Source organism: Mastacembelus armatus, chromosome 5, assembly GCF_900324485.2.
Source record: "Mastacembelus armatus chromosome 5, fMasArm1.2, whole genome shotgun sequence".
Taxonomy (NCBI): Eukaryota; Metazoa; Chordata; class Actinopteri; order Synbranchiformes; family Mastacembelidae; genus Mastacembelus; species Mastacembelus armatus.
Genome location: NC_046637.1, coordinates 28,127,340 through 28,146,227, shown reverse-complemented (window position 1 = coordinate 28,146,227; position 18,888 = coordinate 28,127,340). Strand labels below are relative to the sequence as shown.

Genomic DNA, 18,888 nt, shown 5'->3' with positions numbered 1-18,888 from the left:
AATATGACCAACATAGTGGCTTCACCCTCTGTGGGAATAAAATCCTGCTAAAAGGCATTAACACAGTTTGAGCTGACTCCAAATCTCTACAGTACATTTGAATCACAGTTCATTAGGATGTTCCTCAGACTGTTGTTGAGACAAGCTGATCTATTTCTCCTCATTCTACCTCCGGTCCTCGATGCTGCTGACGCACCTTCTTCGAGCTGACTACTGGGAGCAGTTGCCACAGCAACGCCTGGATCATATGACGGCCTGTCTCATCTCAGCACCCCTCCCTCGACAAGTTGCTTTTTTGGAAAAAAACAAATGGCTTTCACTCGTCCGTGCACATGTGACCTACTGAGTTCCTGGTCCTGCTTGGTGATGTCTCTATGCCATCCTGCAAGAGACAGAGGAAAACTTTTTCATGTAATCCAAATCGTCATGTTGTTTCTGTTTGTCCTATGCTGATATTTGTCACGGCACCTCCTCTGCATCCTGTACGGTTTCCCTAGTTTTAACACGTGTGCACATTTTAAATGATCATCTGAATAATTTTCTCTCCAAGAGCAAAACCCACAGTCTTTATTTTGGACAGAAACAGGCTCAGGTACTGCTGAGAGCTCTCTCAGCACTCTCTCCACCCCTCAGCGTAAAAACAAAAGTTTACCCTTCGCTGACTCAGGCACGAGAAGAACAAACATTACGTTAATCCTCCAACGAGGAAGAAAAGGCACAGGGCAGGTATATATAGGTTCTTGACCAAGGGCAGTCAAACACAAGTGTAACTAATCCGACTAATGAACATAAAGCTCCCTATGACTGACACAGGTGACACGGAAACCAGAGACCAAAATAAAAGTCCATACAGTCAAAAGTCAAACATCCCAAACCCTAACACAGAAATAGAACTTATGATGTATGTGTCCCAGAGGAATAATGTAAAAAACACTCTAGAGTGAGAACTGAAGTGCCTTTGAACAAGGCACAGTGTCAGCTGCTGCAGGGCATCTGCTAATTGGACAGCAGTGTGTCACTCAGTAATACTCACATAATATTCTCAGTTTTATTAAGCAGCTGCATCAGCAGCTTTGCAGGCCTGTGGGACTGTTGGCACACCAGGGCTGCTGCCCTCTCTGGTTAGCGAACCAGACAACGGTCCCATCTGGGTTGGAGAAGCTGCAGCTTTTGCTCCGCCTTTATTTACCTTATGTCATTTCACTGATATTTATTTTATACACTTATGAACATATGTTTCAACTTTAACTCCCACTATGATAATCTGCAGAGTTCGTGGTTCATGAAAACCCCAGAGATTTGATCCTGGTTCTTGTTTATTCAGCACCAGATGTGCAGAGTCCATCCATGCTGCCAGCATGACCAATAAACTCAGCAGAAATCTAAACCAAACACCAGCCAAGTCCTGGTTATTTCCTGTCAGGTCTGAATTTAAACATGTCCTTGTTCCTGTATGTTTGTTGTGATCACTCAGTTTCTTCTCTCTCTCTTCATGTTTCCTCTCTGCTGTTTGTTGTATCCTGTGTCTGACGTCAGCAGCTATTTCACAGCACATTTCTGTTCGTCACCTTCAGTCGTCTCTAACTTCACATTGTGTCTCTGCTGCTTTCTCTTCTGCTCCCCCACTTCCACCTCCCCTCACGTGCACTCATGCGCTCTGTAACTGCACCACCACAGCCGCCCAGTACTTTTCCTTCACTCTCATTCTCATTTATATTCCTCCCTCCCCACTCGCCTCCATAACACCTCCCTCCCCCACCTCCCCTCGTGGTTTGTGCTGTCTGGGTCACTCAGCTCCTAAAAAAGCTTCACTCTGCACTGGGCTCTGTGGCGTCGCTATCTGACTGTTTTTAGCCCACATGCATGAACCTGCTGTCTATGAACAGTGCAATGATCATTTTTGTTTTAGAGCCACAAGACCTGTCCTCTAACAAATGCTGCTTAATAATCCTCATACTAAACATGTGCAATGGTGTGTAATATAAAACACATCAAACACATTAATGATAAAACAAAATAAAAAACTTGTGCATTTATAATGTTTCCCTAAAATCAGAAAATGAACAATTGCTTTTTTCATGCATAACTATGTTTTTTCTGACAACAGAGTTGGATTTCATTTGTGGATTATCCTGAAGTACTGTACCGACTCCTGCTTTCCCAGAATGCAGCAGCGCACAGGGACGTGCTGGTGTCGTGCAGGTGTTCAGACAATGGAGAAAATGGGTCACGCAAGGCTCTGCACTGTTCTACCACTTGTCAGCAAGATAGTGTGTCCAAAAACTGTTGTATGAGGAGTTTGGTATGTTCCTCACATAAACTGCTATAATCCCATCATGATGTACAGGATATATATGTTAAAGCATGTGATTCACTTGTGTGACGTGATACAGAAGTGTTGTGGCAAAAAGTACTGGGAGGCAAATCTCAGGTTATAGGATGGAAAGTTTAATATGCAAAAGCAGCAGAGTCACATCAGAGCATACGATCTGCAGAACGGGTCAATATCGATTGACCCCGAACAAAGAAAATGATCAGCAGCATTAATTTACACATCAGAGTCACTTACATGTAAACCACGCCGACATGGCAACATGCGTAACATGATTATTAATATGATTTTTACATCACAGGGAGCAGAGCCATCAACAAATAACAAGATTGGTGTGTCTGCAAGATCAGGTCTGGGAGTACAGATGGTTTCCAACACCTCAGTGCAGCTATGAGCCTCATGCTCTGTGGGAAGAAGAGCTGCAGGGTTTAGCACATTACACCTTGTAACAGTGATGTTAGTCATTTCAAACAAAGACAAGATGGTTTGAGGATTACTTACTTCTGGCGCTCGGGGGTTGATGGCTGCATTCACCGCCTGTAAATCTGGCACAAAGCTCCATTCAGTTGGTCGACCTTGGTCTCTTATCTTTTTACCTGGAAAAATGGGAGTTCTCACTGGAGAGTTGAACACAGGCTTTACACCATCGATGGCTTCCTGTTTTAAATGGTGCTTTTTATGAGGCCTACATCATATTTATGGGCTGCCCAGAGAGATTTTGGAATTTGCTCCAGCTCTGGTACTAAACTAGTCTCTGTGATGGTAAAGGCTGCAGCATTAGTGGCGTTCTGGCTGTTAATGAGCTCAACTGTTCTACAAATTTGTACAACTGATGTAAACAGTGTGCGATGTATATCACCCTTCTTGTTATACTCTGTCCTAGGATCTGATGCTGTTGGTTGAAAGTCCTCGAGGACCAGCAAGCTCTGCAACCAGCGGCTCAGGTCTTTGCAGCTCCAGTCAACACGTTTTGGCAGTGGGATCTGTGGAATGTTTCCTGTAAACAGTTCTTTCTGGGTAGGGGAGAGTAGGACAGGAAACTACATGTTCAGTAGGCGTGTATCAAATCTATCACGTCCACTTCCTTATTTTCGACATACCACTGACTTTCATACCTCAACATACTTTCCCTCTTGTGACTTTCCAGCCATCTTGGACCAACTTGTGTTTCTTTTTTATATCTTGTGTTGCTCTGCTCTCTCTCTCTCTCTCTCTTTCCTTCTTTTCAAGTTGATCTTTTAAACTAGTTGTGGACGACTCAGACTAACTTCTACAGGAAACCCCAACTCCCACCATACGGTCAGTTGTTTACAACTTCCATTGTAGTGTTTTCTCATTTCTTCACGTAACAGTGACAAATAAGTTGGTAGATCGGAAACTGGCCAGGCATCAGCTTCTTAGTTAGTCCCCAGGACTAAATCCATTTCTGCAGTAGCTGTTCTCTCGTGTTATCTGTCCTCTTTCACTGTGCTGCATACGACAGGAATTAATAACACAACGGTCTGTACTGAGACGACGTCTCCTCGTCAGAGCTTTCTCTTACTGTAACAGTACAGCTCTGTCTGTGTCTGTGTCTGTGTCTCTGTCTGTGTCTCTGTCTGTGTCTCATTAGGATGAAAGCTTCTCGACCCGCAGGGAGGAATCACTATTTAGTGCGTTACTGAGACTTTATTTCCATGGTGCAATTGTTCCTCTTCCATCAAACTTCATGAGCAGCTACCAATATAAATATATGTGTTAATGTTCCTCTCAGTAATGAAACACTGTCCATGAGGTCAGAGAGGGAATTTCAAAATAAAAGACTGTAGCTGGAAAAACAAAACTGTTTATTGTTGTGAACTTGTTAAGGTTATGGGACTTTCTTGTCAAAGCTGTAATACAATAAATACACATCTGAATCCTCAGTTAGAAATGTAAAGCCATCAGTGATCTCTCACCTCACTTCTTCATTTACTCCCGTCTGAAATCCTACAGAGGGATTTGTGATTGAGTTTGTTTTGGGGCATTTTTGTTTACGCCTAACTGGGACGGGCTTTTCACTTTCTTTTATTCAGCCTGAGAACTTTTTTCCCCAGAAGTGTGTCAGTGTCCTCAGGAAAAACACCTTCAGCCACAGCAGTAAGCCTCGGACTTAGCAACACTCCCTGGAGCGCTGAAGTGGGCGTGGTTAATGAGGAAAGCGGAAATGTTGTCTTCCCGCTTTTTCAGGGACCTCCCAGGAGTAGTTGAGATTCTCGTGGAGTCTGAAACGTCCTCGCGAGAACAAGAGCAAAGTTCGTTCTCTTTTTTTTTTTCCCTCCAAACTTTATTTCCATTAAACAAACAAAGGAAACACACGGAACAGACACAAAGCATCTATGGGGGAAAGATAATTTAGCATTACAATAGAGAAATGGCAAAAAAAAAGGGCTGCACTTAAAATATTAAAATAAGAGAGACTTAGAAATAGAAGTCTGTACTTTCTTCGCTTTTTTGTTCAATTTAACCATAAATCTCAGTGATTTAAACTAATTAGTAAAATAATTTAAAAAATAAGAGGCAGAGGGAGTACAACCATTCCACTTACATGTGTGTATGTGAAACTTATACAGAAGTAACACAAGATTGACAGTATCAGAGACATCATCATCCAGGTCATCCATGAAATAGATGACATTTATATAAGAAAAAACAGGAATGTTGTCTATTTTTAAAGACGGCCAATTGTGGATATCAGACCAGAAACGTTTAACAAAGGAACAGTTAAAAAATAAGTGTTCAATAGTTTCAGGCTCTTTAGAGCAGAAGGTACATGGATTATCTTCAAATTTAAAGCCTTCTGTAAAAAATTATTCACAGGGTAAATTGCTGTGACTAATTTAAAATGGGTTTCTTTAACTTTAGGAGCAATAGGAAAGGACAAAGTTCGCTCTCGCCACCTCGAGAAAACGAACAGAGAATGTATCAGGCTAAACACACTTGATTTCCCTCTGGTTAGTAGAAAGTACAGATATTTGTGTTTAAATGTAGGGAATAAAAGTGAAAAGTGCTCAGAAAAATAAATACTCAAGTAAAGTACAGTTACCTGAAATATGTACTTAACTTATGTACGACCATGTGATATTTCAGTTTTTCTTTTTTAATAAATTTGCAAAAATTTCTACATTTCTGTTTTTTTCTGTCAAGATGGGGTGCTGAGTGTACATTAATGAGAAATAAAATGAACTTTTTTGATTTTGGCAAATGGCTGCAATGACACAAAGAGTGAAAAATTTAAAGGGATCTGAATACTTTCCGTACCCACTGTATATGTATATACTGGGAAATGCTATAGCAGTCGTGGCTTAATGGATAGAGAGTCGAACTTCTAACCTGAACGTTGTGGGTTTGAGTCTCAGGAGTGAATAACCAGTGTTCTCTCCACCTTCAATACCACAACTGAGTTGAGACCCTTGAGCAAGGCACTCTGGGTGCTGCAGCAATGGCTGCCCACTGCTCTGGGTGTGCACTTTGGGTGGTAATGGAATTTCCCAATTTGTGGGACCAATAAGGGTAATAACTCAACTTACGTCACAAAATGAAAAGTCAGCTTTTACAGTTTATTTTAAAACAAACTCCAATCTCTAATCTCTTCTTCATGTCTTTTCATTTTTCATTCTCAGATTCATCATGTCAGCCAAAGACACATTGAGATGTAATAAAACAGCCCTTCAGGACCTGTTCTCTACAGACCACGGGTTCATCCTCGACAAAGTTCAGGAGAAAAAACTAATAACCTCACGTGAGTACAAGAACCTTAAAAGCATCAACAAAGAAGACGTAGGAGGGCACGTTCGTGAGATGGTGGATAAGATCATGGATAAAGGGGAGACCACCTGCCGGGACTTCCTGGAGCTCCTGGAAACTGATCAAGGCATTAAAGAAACTTACCCTGATCTGAAAAATATACCGTTGACCAACAGCTGCTGTTGTAAACGTGTCCAACAGAGCTCAGGTGATATGTATCCAGTATTCAACACATGGCAGCCTGCAGTATGTTTTATGTTTGGAGGTGTAATTCTGTTTTGCTCTGATTTCTTTAGATGATCAGTCACCAGATTGCAAGACGCCAAAGATGGTGAGGCCAACAGCTAATGTTCTAGGACAGGAAGTGAGAATGTTTTAATTAGGTTTTGTTTGAGACACAAGTACTTTTCAGAAAACCACGTGACATTTAACTCAAAACCTGCACACACACATGGTCAAACCTTAGGACATTTGAACTAGTCAAGACAATTACGTTTTCTTTGAAGTTAAAGACTTTGTGTGTTTGTGTCCATTTGTTTCTATTGGTTTTAGGATGAGCAGTATAAACTGGACAGCGACCCTGTCGGTCTTTGTGTGATAATAAACAATGAGAATTTCACAGATTGCTCAGACAAACCTAAAAGGAGACATGGAACCAACGAAGATGCTGGTATGTTAATTGGCAGCTTCACTATTTTAAACTGTTCTTGGTTTGTTTATTGGTGTTTAAAGCTTAACTATGTTTTTTTAATATCAAAATTTCCTACAGAAAGTTTGGCAAAGGTGTTCACCTTGCTGAGATTCAGAGTTCTGATGTTGAAAGACCTAACCCAGGACCAGATGGATCGGGCACTGAAATGCTTTGCTTCTCTGAGCAACCCCCCTGAGCAGCTGCAGCAGTTCAGTGTTAAGGAGTGGTCTGACACTGGATTCACCGATCTTCAGCAGCCTCCAAAACACGGTGATGCCTTCATCTGCTGTGTACTGAGTCATGGAGCGAAGGGCCAAGTGTGTGGGATTGACTGGAAGCGACTCGACATTAAACAAATAACTAGAACTTTCAAGGCGACCAACACATCAGCCCTCACCGATAAACCTAAAGTGTTCCTGATCCAGGCCTGCCAGGGATCGAATGTCCAGCGTGGAGTGTTGCCCAAAGATGTGGAAGCTGATGATGCTCTAACATCCATCCTGGAGGAGGATGATGATGCTCTAACATCCATCCCGGAGATGGCTGATGTTCTGCTTGCTATTTCCACTGTTGAAGATTATAAAGCACGTAGAAACCGAAGAAATGGGAGCTGGTTCATCCAGTCTGTCTGTCGCCAGCTAGAAAACAGCTGTCCGAGGTAAATGTCAAATTGTATGTTTAGTAGGCTTTGTTGATATAAGAGAATTACACAATTATATACACTTTATTTTGTTACAGTCTGCAGTGATAGTGATGGTAACATGATTTTTATATATTGTTCTAGCGGTGAAGACGTCGTCACCATCCTCCACCGTGTGAACAAGGAGGTTGGTGAGATAGAGGGTGACGCCAATGAACCTGGTGCAAGGAAGCAGATGCCTGAAGTGAGGTCCACCCTGAGGAGGAAACTTGTGTTGTCACCACGTTAAAATTGAAGCTTAATTAACAGAAATTATACATATGAGGATGTAGAATAAATATTGAATAAAGTTTCAAGTATGATGATCTTGGGATGGTCTTGGGTCCAAGTTTTAATGAGTTGGGGTCTATATTTCCTGTATATCACTGCACAGTAATTGATTACAAATAATCGCAAATTGTGTACAAGCCTAACAAATGAGCTGTTCAGTTAAACCAACTATTGTCATGTATCCCAACAAACAACCCTAAAACTGTCTCCTGAGTAAACATATTCCATCAGGAGATATTCTGATGGGTTAGTCATCATTTTGCTTTTTTATGCAGTGATTTTGATTAAATATGTCATAATTTTGATTTACCAAGTCAAAACTTAATAATAATTTATTTATTATTATTATTATTATTATTTATTTTACTACCAAGAGTGTCTACCTTCAGTGAGGGCAGCACTTATGATGGAAACCCCACTGAAAAACAAGGCTCCAGCTGCAGGGACTGAAGGACCCGAGCAGGGAGAGGAGTCTGAAGTCAAAGCTCTCGGTTGATGTCAGAAAGCCTGAACACACTCACATATTTACTGAATGCAGTAACTTCAGTGCAATGATCTCCATGTTTGTGTGTGTGTTTGTAGCGGTGGACCAGCCAGTTTACAAACTCAACACTCACTGATCATTTCAATTTCACTTGGAATACCCATGATGCTCCTGGTGGTGGCCATCAGAGGTAAAATTTGTGTCTGTTGCTGAAAGGCTAACCTGTTAGCTGGAGCATTACTCACACAGTCACATGCACTTGTCAACTTTATCTATCCATCCATTTTCTATACCCGCTTTTTCCTGGATCAGGGTCACGGGGATCTGCTGGAGCCTATCCCAGCTCTCTCTCGGGTGGAAGGCAGGGGTCCACACCTGGACAGGTCACCAGTCCATCGCAGTGTAAACTTTATCCTCTCTGTTAAATGTTAGTGTAAAAATGAGGTGTGAGGGAGAACATGAGTCACAACAGAACACCTTAAACTTCCTTTGGCTGCATAAATCCCATGTATGAATTCCTAACTAGCCAAAAATAAAATGAAAGAAAATGAAAACACAGATAATGGATGGATATACTACTCTTCCTCCTTCTTTCTCACTTTTTTGTCAACTATTTGTTTAAAACAAAGTAAATTATCCAACGCAAGTTTAATATGTGCACTGACATTTTTATGGCTGATTTTGTTTGTGTGTGTGTTTCAGAGTATCTGAACTTCTCTTTCCAACGTACATAAATTTCCTGGAAAAAAGCGACGTATTCAATATAAGCACATGTCCAGATGCTACACACATCTACTCATATCACAAACCTTACCGACCACAATGAGCGAATTACAGGGGTTAAAAGTTTTGCTTCTTATATTGTGTTTTGCAGTTTTTTCAACCTGCCCTGTCAGCCAAGGCTGAGGAGGAGATCACACAGGTGCAGGACACAGAGAAAATCCTGGACTGACTTTTTAAAATGAATATAGGGACAATACATTCAAATTTCAAACAGGACTGAATTCTTAATGCCATATAGGTTTATAAATTTCATACAACAAGCCACTATATATATGTTAAATACATGCAAAGCATATGTAGGTGTATGCGTAAATCCATCTACTGTCCAGGATATATCTGTTAAACCATGTGATTCACTTGCGTGACGAGACAAAACCCATTTTTCACAGGTGGTGGGAGATGCATCATGAGCACACGCTGGTCCAGGTCAGACAGGTGAAGCACTGGTTGTCTTTTGGTTGGTTGATGACAGAAATGCACAATCTGTTACCCAGCATCTGTCTCATATGAAATCCACAGTGCAGTGGGTCAGGCCATGCTGTTCACCTTAATGCGACACACAGAAATAGAAACTCATTAAAAGCTGTTTTCTCCCACTAATCCTTTGCAGATTTCCCCTTCGACAGCTCATTAACCGTTGCCTGCCATTCTGTTTTGATGGCTCCTAACAGATGAGACACCTATCTGTTGCAGTGTGTTCCAGCTTTCATGTGCTCATGTGCAGCAGGCTTAGCGACTTGCAGATAAAGTTATGTAAATCTCTTTGTAAATGTGTTATTTAAAAGTTACTGCCAATACCAGTGTGCAGGTTCTTTCTTCTTACCTATAGCTAAAATAATTTCCTCTGACACAGAATTATCTTGGTAACTGCTCCATTTGATAAAGTACAAACAACTAAACTGATTTTGGAACTAAATGAAAAATGGGACAAATTTCTTTTTCCTGTCTTTACAGATTTTATACTGGGCAGCAGACTGTCTTGTTAGGCCTGTACTGGGACATGTAATGGTCTGTAGAAGAACTTCACCAGATGGTCTCTCAAAGTCCAGCTCACAGGGTTGAGGGCAAAGCTCCTGTCCCCATTTTTCTGGGCAATATAATCCTTTTAAAACATCCCTGCAGTGAAGCACGCTTTGGTTTTAGTAGATATTGTTGGTGCAACAAGGCTGATGCAACAAATAATAGAATGAGAAAGTGAAGTACAGCCGAGGTCCAGATTCAAAGTCTGTTTTAAATTTAAAATGATCCTGTACGACACTATTAAAATAATCAAGGTGTGATTATCTGTCTTTTGACAATGTTCCCTTGTTGCAGTGAAAAAGATCTTTTTTGTTTGTAAGAACCATGCCACGTCAACATTAACATTAAGAAAACTGTCAATTTTAAGTGGTGTTTTGTGTAGAAAATATGAATTTATGCAATATAGTGAAAGATAAAGCAGGTGGAGAGAGAAGTTTCTGGAGCAGGCTGTAGTCATATGCAGGCCTCAGCATGTTTGTGTTTATTATCCATAATAATGATCAAGTCAACACCTTAACAAATTACTGTGACTGTATTGAGCTAGTGTTACTGCAATTAGGAAAATCAAAGGTCAAAGGATTCATTGACATTAAAACAAACATGATCTTGCATATCAAGCTAATTTAATTTAAAATGACCTGAAATAATCAACCAACCACATTATAAGGATTTAGAAATCTATTTCTATATGTTCGTGAACTAATGCTGCAGAATAGATTTAAGTATTATTCAAAACAGGAAAAGGATAAAGGCTTTCAGAATAAAACAAAAGAAATTGAAAAAGGAAAAGGATGAAGGTTTTCAGAATAAAACAAAAGTGCAAAGCATTCAAATGTGTGGTACAATTTCACATTTTTCATAACAAACTTTTTGAAACAGAATTACTTAATTTAAAGTAAGCTAAACTAACAACAGCACGGGTCAGTTAGTTCAGTTCTATAGTAGTTTCTTTATGTAATAATAGGACAATAGCCAATATGAATGGAGAGAGGGAGAAGGATGGAGACACTCACTGAAAAATCAAAGTACTAAGGATGTAGGAGATGATCTGCTCTCAGCCAACGTGATCCACAGATTTTATAGCCCTCAGTCTGTAGTGATTAGTTTCTTGTTTCAGTGATAAACAGCAGCTTCAGTAATTGATATGTGGAAACTTTCTGCCCCCTACTGGTAAAAAGTACAGATGCCCTTTTGGTTAAAAACACACACAAGTGCTCACAGATAAAATAGTTCATATGCTTCTGATCAGATCCAGTGTAAGTGCTCATGACTTTACATAACCCCGGTCAGGTTTAAGAGCCATAACTGACCATGCAGAAGAGTTGCTGTTATAAGGAAAGTGGTCAGACAGTATCTTTGGTAATTAAAGTTTTCATTGTGATTTTAATAAGGAAAGACACAACGTCTGTAGGTTCAGTTATACTTTACCTGAGAGTCATAGTTTTTAGTATTTATTATATGAGTAGGCAGGAAGTTGATACCTGGCAAAAAGAAACTGTAACTGTATGACACTGATAATAATCTAATTATTAACAGAATAATTTGGACTTGGGCTAAATTTGTCTGTTTCTACATACAAATGAACTGACTGATCCTCACTGGCACGTTTCAGGGGCCACACAGCACAAACAGTTCATGATTGACTGAAGTGCTGATTTACTCCACGTTGCTCAACACACTGCCACTGTCACTGCTGTATCGAGGGCAAAGTGCATCGGAAATACTTTTTTTAAAGACTATTTTGTTATTCCAGCTCCATTGTATGCTGTATGCCATATGCCGGAGCCTCCTACATGCAGGCTAAATAAATAAAAACGTTTTATACTTTTATACACACTAAAGCTAAAACTTTAAGCCTTTCCTGTAGTTTTGAGTCCATTTCTGCAGGACCTCCTCTGACGCTCAGGCCATTTGATTGACAACCCGTAGAGCCAATCGGCTTCGGCTGCAGGCTCGGAGGCGGGACTTCCTGTACAGCAGGCCAACATGGCGGTTGTGTGAGAGCGCAGCGACAAACGCGCTGAAGTTGAGAACATTCGGGTTTTGACGGGTTTTTCCCTCTTTGACGGCTGAAAACGGCTTTTATCGGCTCCTGGAGATGAAGGGGAAAGAGCGCTCGCCCGTGAAGAAACGGTCCCGGGAGCCGGATGAGAGCAGAGACCGAGGAGGAAGCAAGAAAACCGGAGCTCCGTCGACGGTTGGCAGCAATAACGGCGCCTCGTCCCGGAGAGTTTTACCCGGAGAGAAAAGGGACATGAGGGACTCGGACGGACACAATCCGTCCAGCCGGACTAGCAGCGGCTACGACTACGGCGTCTCTCCGGTGAACAAGCCGCATGTGGCCGCTGACATCACCGCGGAAACATCCAGGTCCGGTTCACGCAGCGACCCGCGGCCTACGCCAAACCCCGAAAACGAGTACAGGACCCTGAAAATCACCGAACTGGGCTCGGAGCTGAACGACGAGGAAATCGAGGACGGGCTGTTCCACGAGTTTAAGAGGTTCGGGGACGTGAGTGTCAAAATCAGTCGAGAAAACGACGAGAGGGTCGCCTTTGTGAACTTCAGGAGGCCCGACGACGCCCGGGCCGCCAAACACGCCCGCGGCAAGTTGGTGCTGTACGACCGGCCTCTGAAAATAGAGACCGTGTACACGAACCGGCGGAGGAGCCGGTCTCCTGTTTCCAAAGACAGTTACCCGTCCGGGCCCAGGCACCTCCACCCTCAAAGACCTCTGTCTCCCACTGGTTTGGGCTACAGGGGCTACCGGCTCCAGCAGCTGGCCATGGGCCGCCTGGCGCCTCCTCCTGGGCCCGCTCCCCTTAGAGACGTGGAAAGAGAGACAGACTTTTCTGTGTTCTACGCCAGAAATAGACCCCCGTTTATCCCCGAAAGTGCCGTTTACCGTGACGAGGACTCCGAGGACCACCAGAGGGCAAACAGGACTTTGTTTCTGGGTAACCTGGACATCAGTGTGACGGAGAGCGACCTGAGGAGGGCGTTTGACAGGTTTGGGGTCATAACGGAGGTGGACATTAAGCGTCCGGTGAGAGGCCAGAACAACACCTACGGCTTCATCAAGTTTGAGAATCTCGACATGGCTCATCGTGCCAAAGTAGCGATGTCAGGGAAGGTGGTCGGTCACAACCCCATTAAAATCGGTTATGGAAAACCTACACCCACAACCAGGCTGTGGGTGGGCGGTCTTGGACCCTGGGTTCCACTCGCTGCACTAGCCAAGGAGTTTGACCGCTTTGGGACCATCAGGACTATAGACTACAGGAAAGGTGAGGCCTGGGCTTATATACAGTATGAAAGTCTGGATGCTGCTCAGGCTGCATGTACTCACATGAAAGGCTTCCCTCTCGGAGGTCCTGACAGGAGACTCAGAGTGGACTTTGCAGACACGGAGCACCGCTATCAGCAGCAGCAGCAGCAGCAGCAGCAGCAGTTCATGCAGCTCCCTCTGCCCCTGCCACACTATGACTTGCTGCCTGAACCCTTTGCCCACCGTATCACTGACTCCGTCAGAGTGAGAGAGCGGTCCCCTACGCTCCCCGCTCGTTTCAGAGACAGGGATTTTTACTCCACCGCCGAGTGGTCCGGCCTGGGTGTCCATGACAGGATGCGAGGGGCAGGCTTTGATCCCATGGATCGTCTGGAGAGGCGTTCGCGGGACTCCTGGTCAGTAGAGCATGAGCAAGAGTTGCAAACCAGAGATCTAAGCCGCAAAAGGAGACACTTAGATGATGGCTGGCAGCTGGATCGATCCCCTGAAAGCAGTGACTATACTATGCGCCGGCATGGCGGCTCTCTAGAGCGCAGCCCTGGAGGGAGCAGCTACAGTGACCCTGAACGACTGCCTCGCTCTGGCAGACCCTCCCCAGTCAGAGACCGGCCGAACAACCAGGACATTGGTTTTAGGGACAAGAGAAGAAGTACAGTTAGTCCGACCGAGCCCAGCTCCTTTTCAGATAAGGATCGTAAAAGCAAAGCAAGTGACTCATCTAAGAGCCCGGCGAAGAAGGAGGAACGCTCAGACCATCCTTCCTCCTCCTCTTCAAACTCCTCCTCCTCCAAGTCTAACCAGCAGTCCAAGGCAGCAGCTGGGGGCCAGAGGCTGAGTCAGGCCTGGCAGGGTGTCCTCCTGCTGAAGAATAGCAGCTTTCCCACTTCACTGCACCTGCTGGAGGGGGACATGGCGTTGGCTACGAGTCTTCTGATGGATGCTTCCACAAGAAGTCAGGTGTCCCAGCTGAAGATCAACCAGCGCCTGCGCCTGGACCAACCCAAGCTAGATGAGGTCTCTCGTCGCATCAAGGCCGCCGGCTCAGGTGGACACTCCATCCTCCTTGCTGTCCCTGGGAAATCTGAGGACGGGGGGCTCCAGGATGCCAGCAGCCACACAGAAAGACCGCTGAAGAACCTGGTGTCCTACCTGAAGCAGAAGGAGGCGGCCGGCGTCATCAGCCTCCCTGTGGGGGGCAACCGTGACAAGGACCACGGAGGAGTCCTTCACGCATTCCCCCCATGTGAGTTCTCACAGCAGTTCTTAGATTCCTCGGCCAAAGCCTTCGCCAAATCAGAGGACGACTACCTGGTGATGATCGTTATCAGAGGAGCATCATAAAAGTGCAAATCATAAATGTCTCTGTTCACATGTCTCATGGACTGTTAAACTTTGTTATAACTGGGGGAAGTAATGCTAAACAAAAAAAAATCACTTTTGTTAAGTTCCCTGAACTACAGGTTCATCTCATGTCGTTAAAGGGTTATAGAGAAGTCAGATTGAACTGAATTCCTTTTGATTACAGGAGCCACGTTGCCTTCTGCTGTTTAGTTGTTAAATGTACGTTATTTGAGGGGCAGAAAGAGCAAACCACAGTCTGAGTCAATACTATATGTTGCCTTCTTTGGTTTAGAAAGGAAACACAATTCTTTTATATTTCAAACGTTACTTAAATACAAAGAGTATTTAGTCTTCATTTGGTTTGTCCTCAGCAGATTTAAACCAGTTTGTAGTCCTGTTCCCACAGCTGATCAAGGAAATATGTGTTTGCACTAAAGCTTTACCCACCGACCCATAGGAATATTCCAGATGTGCATGTGTGTTACCTTTTACTGACCAAGTAGAAAACCCAGAGTACTTCCTAATTCGTAGTTTCACTATGAGAGCTTTGCATTTTTTGTCAAGTTTGGCCAGTTCTGCTTAGGCTGCAATTTTCAAGGGTGTAATACAGTCAGTTACAGGAAGTTGAGCCACATCTGGAACTTATGTGACTTTACAAGGTTTTTTCACTGTGCAGCTTGCAGGGGCTGGACACAAGCAGCAAGCACCTGTGCATTATAATGCAGTTCAATACAACCCTCTCCCTCTAATACTGTGTCTCTAAAACTTGTTGATGTAGGAGGGTTTTTATTTCTGACCTCATGGTTTCTCTGCTCTTTTAGACTGCATTATATTGTACAATGCTGTTATTGGGGTTTTAACTACTAATTGTTTTCAATATTGATTAAGTGGCCGCCTATTTTCATAAGAGTTTGATCTTTGAAACAGTTGATGTCGTCAGATTGTTGTGTTTGGTCCTCACCAGCAGCCTTTCACCTAAATGTGTTTATTTTGTGATATTTTGTGATATGGAAACAGAAAATATTTACATCCAAGACAAACACTGTATGCAGGTTCATTTGCTATGATTCAGGCTATTTTCTACTGATTATGGCTGCAATATTATTGTCATGGAGTTAAATCACAAGCTTCGTAAATCTCATATGCACTGTACATTCCTTGTTTTGAATGACATCGTACTATACAGGGTTGCTTTTCCTTGTGTCTGCCCCTGTTACTGTGCAGGTTTAATAGCGTCACGTCCTGTTGGGTCGACCATTTTCTGTTTGATTATGTTTTTCACATTTTGGCTTATTTTGTAGTCCACAAATGAACAAATACTGCCCCAAGACAGCATGTACTGCAAAAAAAAGAAAAGAAAAGATATAATGTATAAATTCAGAGCTATATGTATGTCCGCACATCTGTAATAACTGATCAGGAGTCTATAAATATTTGCTCTACAGCCAGTGGACTGTGATGGAAACCTCTGAACGCACCACAGGAGAGGAGGTCACTCTGTGGTGGCCTTATATGCCTTCCTCTGAAAAGACTGTTGAGTTACTGTTTTTCATGTTTTGGTTTGAGTACTGTGTTTCAAATGGAAAGAGAAATGATGTGTGCTGTGTACTCAGGATATCTGGAGAAAGAAATGGAGAACATCAGTGCTCATGGCCCTGAGAAGTATACCTGTCAGAAAAAAACACCAAGTGCAACATGCACATTTTGTCTCAATAAATTTACTCTTTCGTGGGAAACACAAGTGCCTTGGAAGACAGCTTTTGTGACCTTTTCTGTGCTTGGAGTTGTCTATCAAACTCTAAAGGCTTTGTCACTTTGACAGCGGGAGCCTTCCCAGCAGAAAGGAGTAAGAATCAAGTGAAGACAGCCTCAGTTCTGTGTTTCATGTTGTTGCTCATCATTTGTTGAATGGCCTTTTTGTGAAGAGCTTTTCATGTGACCTTCATTCAAATTGAAATCTGTGCATACTAGAATACTTTTGTCAGTGCAACTACAGAGGCAGATCTAGAGTCGCCGTGTCTCTTCAGACGACTTTTTCCTCAGTCGCCTCTGGCCTGTACATCTGGAGGTGTGGCTGAGCACCAGCAGAGTGATCACCAGTCTGGTTTGTCGCTCGCCAGGTTCTGCTCAAGTTCACTGGGGTGGTCTCAACCAGACCGTCTCTCAGCGGAACCACGGTGTCGTCTGAAGGTCGTCGTTCTCATCTGGCTCCAGCAGCATTTTACTGGTTCAGCGTCTGCAGCAGCCTGAGAAGGAGCAGTGTTCATGTGTGTAGTTGCTTATTGAGCTTTGCACTGGAGTTTTGAAGAAGATCTGCGTGCTAGGTGCAGACTTCCTACCTGTCTCATCCTGTGTGTGGGAGGAGGCTGAGACAGTGACGCAACACTGGCTTCATTTGCCGTAAGTTGGAAAGGAAGCACCAGAGAAAAGTTTGCCAGAGTCCTGTCCAGGGAATCCTAGTCTTTAGTTATGTTGATGTTATTTATGTACTTAAAAAAGATTCTGTGCCAAGCTGCCTATGAAAGCAAAGTGAAGAGTATCCTGCTGTTACTGAACTAGAATCGTCTGCAGGATGTGTCTACAGACAGTACTGCTCCTTCTCCTCGTTGCAACAAAAGGGACCTGAGTAGCTTCTCTGCGGCCCCAGACGTCCACAGAGCCACGGCTGGGAGTAACAGTTTCCTGTAGCTGCGAGGATCCACAGGTTTGAGTCTCCCCAGACTGATCTTGCACCTGTTCCATAGGTAAAGTATTAAGATGACCGACTGGTGTAGGTATGTATTCACATTGTTAAAGACCACAGCGCAAAAATGATTACATGACATTTAAAAGGTGTTTAAGGTAAAAAACATCCTTAAATGTAGTAACGGTACAATTTGTTAAAACTAAGTGGAAAACTACATTTTGAAGGTCAAAGTTTGTCGTCTTGTTATGCAGATCTGTCGCTCAGTAAGCAAAGATTAAGGTCTGTCTTTGACTGTCCTGTCTCCTTACTGATCGAGCTTCATAAACCAACTTTTAAAAACGGAGTCTCAGTCAGTGGTGGAAACAGTGTTCATGTCATTTAACTGAGCTGAGTGTTCAAAACTAAAGAACCAAATAATTCCACAAAATAGACGTCTGTTTCAAAAATTACTTCTTTGAGTACTTCTTAATGCCCCATTTCACAGTGTTATGTTCCAGTATAATTGGTTTAATATTAAAATACAGTTGTCAGGTAAATGTGGAGTAAAAGGGTCAAGATGCCTCTGAAATGTAGTACAGTAAAAGCATAAATGGGCCAATAGAAGTACCTTCAAATATTTTCTATATGAGTAAAAAGTACTGTGACTCCCACAGTATGTTTCATCTTCAGTCTGCTTTAGTTTGTGGCATGTTGGTTGCAGACACTACAGGATGTCATGTGGGTAGTATCAAAAATTTTGATGTATAGAAAATGTGGGAAAACTATTAGAAACCAGGAAGAAAGAAAGCTGACATTATTTTGAAACACCAAATTAACAGCATGTGGTTTTCTTTAAATTGGCTCTTTCACTTCATGGACATTCTTTAATGCCCTTCTTTGCACTGGGGGGTGGGTGCTCTTAGTGAAGAGGTTTAGGTGATTTTTAATCAGGGTCAAACAATCAGATCAGCCCATTGTAACTTTAGCACTTTTTAAAACAATCTCATGAGACTAACGTTTAAGAAAAGTTCTTGCGTGTTGATGTTGATGGATTGAGAAAACAGTACGATTACCCCTGTAGCTGTGGAGTTGGCCCTAACATGGTTATGTAATGCTGAAAACACTGATGTTATTTGAACTTGTTACTTATCAAACTGCCTTTTTAAAAACGAGCTGCTCATAACGAAAATGTTTAGTGTCTCAGGTCGTGCTCTCAGCGTGGAAGCACAAAAGGAAGGAAACTCTTGTTTACCTGCCGTGTGGCTGAATGAGTTTTACTGAACTCTCTGGTCTTATTAGTCCCTAAGGAGAAGCTGGGCCTTGGTGAGTACATTTTCAGTTTCTTTCAACATTTTTGTATTTAATGGTATTTAATGTTTTATATCCATGTGAGAAATGAAATGTGTCCTTAAATAAAGACGTCTATTTTTGAGATAAGCACTGATGCTGTGTCTTTCTTCCACATCACCTGTTTCTTGTAATGTGAGTTAGTTTGTGGACTCTCAGTCCTCTAGAGGGCAGATTTGGACGGAGCCATATCAAACTACC

General features: G+C 42.8%; 2 protein-coding genes and 1 long non-coding RNA gene across 4 annotated transcripts; 2 read left to right on the top strand and 1 right to left on the bottom strand.

Annotated features, from left to right (window-relative positions):
* Window positions 1-2,427: 2,427 nt before the first annotated feature.
* On the bottom strand, window positions 2,428-3,416 carry LOC113130972 (uncharacterized). The gene is made up of 2 exons (XR_003295746.2): window positions 2,834-3,416; window positions 2,428-2,736 (listed from the first exon to the last, which is right to left on the bottom strand). It is a non-coding gene; the product is annotated as an uncharacterized LOC113130972 (long non-coding RNA).
* Window positions 3,417-3,427: 11 nt separating this feature from the next.
* LOC113130971 (caspase-8-like) lies at window positions 3,428-7,799 on the top strand. The gene is made up of 6 exons (XM_026307984.2): window positions 3,428-3,631; window positions 5,974-6,305; window positions 6,394-6,428; window positions 6,650-6,767; window positions 6,867-7,446; window positions 7,573-7,799. Exons 2-6 carry the CDS (start codon window positions 5,981-5,983, stop codon window positions 7,715-7,717), a joined length of 1,203 nt encoding a protein of 400 aa, XP_026163769.1. The 5' UTR covers window positions 3,428-3,631; window positions 5,974-5,980; the 3' UTR covers window positions 7,718-7,799.
* Window positions 7,800-12,022: 4,223 nt separating this feature from the next.
* Window positions 12,023-18,777, top strand: LOC113129851 (RNA-binding protein 15-like). 2 transcript variants are annotated; one of them, XM_033325189.1, is made up of 2 exons: window positions 12,023-17,075; window positions 17,247-18,777. In XM_033325189.1, exon 1 carries the CDS (start codon window positions 12,144-12,146, stop codon window positions 14,673-14,675), a length of 2,532 nt encoding a protein of 843 aa, XP_033181080.1. In that variant the 5' UTR covers window positions 12,023-12,143; the 3' UTR covers window positions 14,676-17,075; window positions 17,247-18,777. The 2 variants fall into 2 exon arrangements, with proteins under 2 accessions (XP_033181080.1, XP_033181079.1); XM_033325188.1 differs by having other exon boundaries at window positions 17,235-18,777.
* The last annotated feature ends 111 nt before the right edge of the window (window positions 18,778-18,888 follow it).

Coding starts and splice junctions, on each gene's coding strand:
- LOC113130971 (XM_026307984.2), top strand. CDS start 5,981: ATGTCAGCCAAAGACACATTGAGATGTAATAAAACAGCCCTTCAGGAC. Junction 6,306..6,393: donor ACGTGTCCAACAGAGCTCAG/GTGATATGTATC, acceptor TGATTTCTTTAG/ATGATCAGTCACCAGATTGC. Junction 6,768..6,866: donor TGGAACCAACGAAGATGCTG/GTATGTTAATTG, acceptor AATTTCCTACAG/AAAGTTTGGCAAAGGTGTTC.
- LOC113129851 (XM_033325189.1), top strand. CDS start 12,144: ATGAAGGGGAAAGAGCGCTCGCCCGTGAAGAAACGGTCCCGGGAGCCG.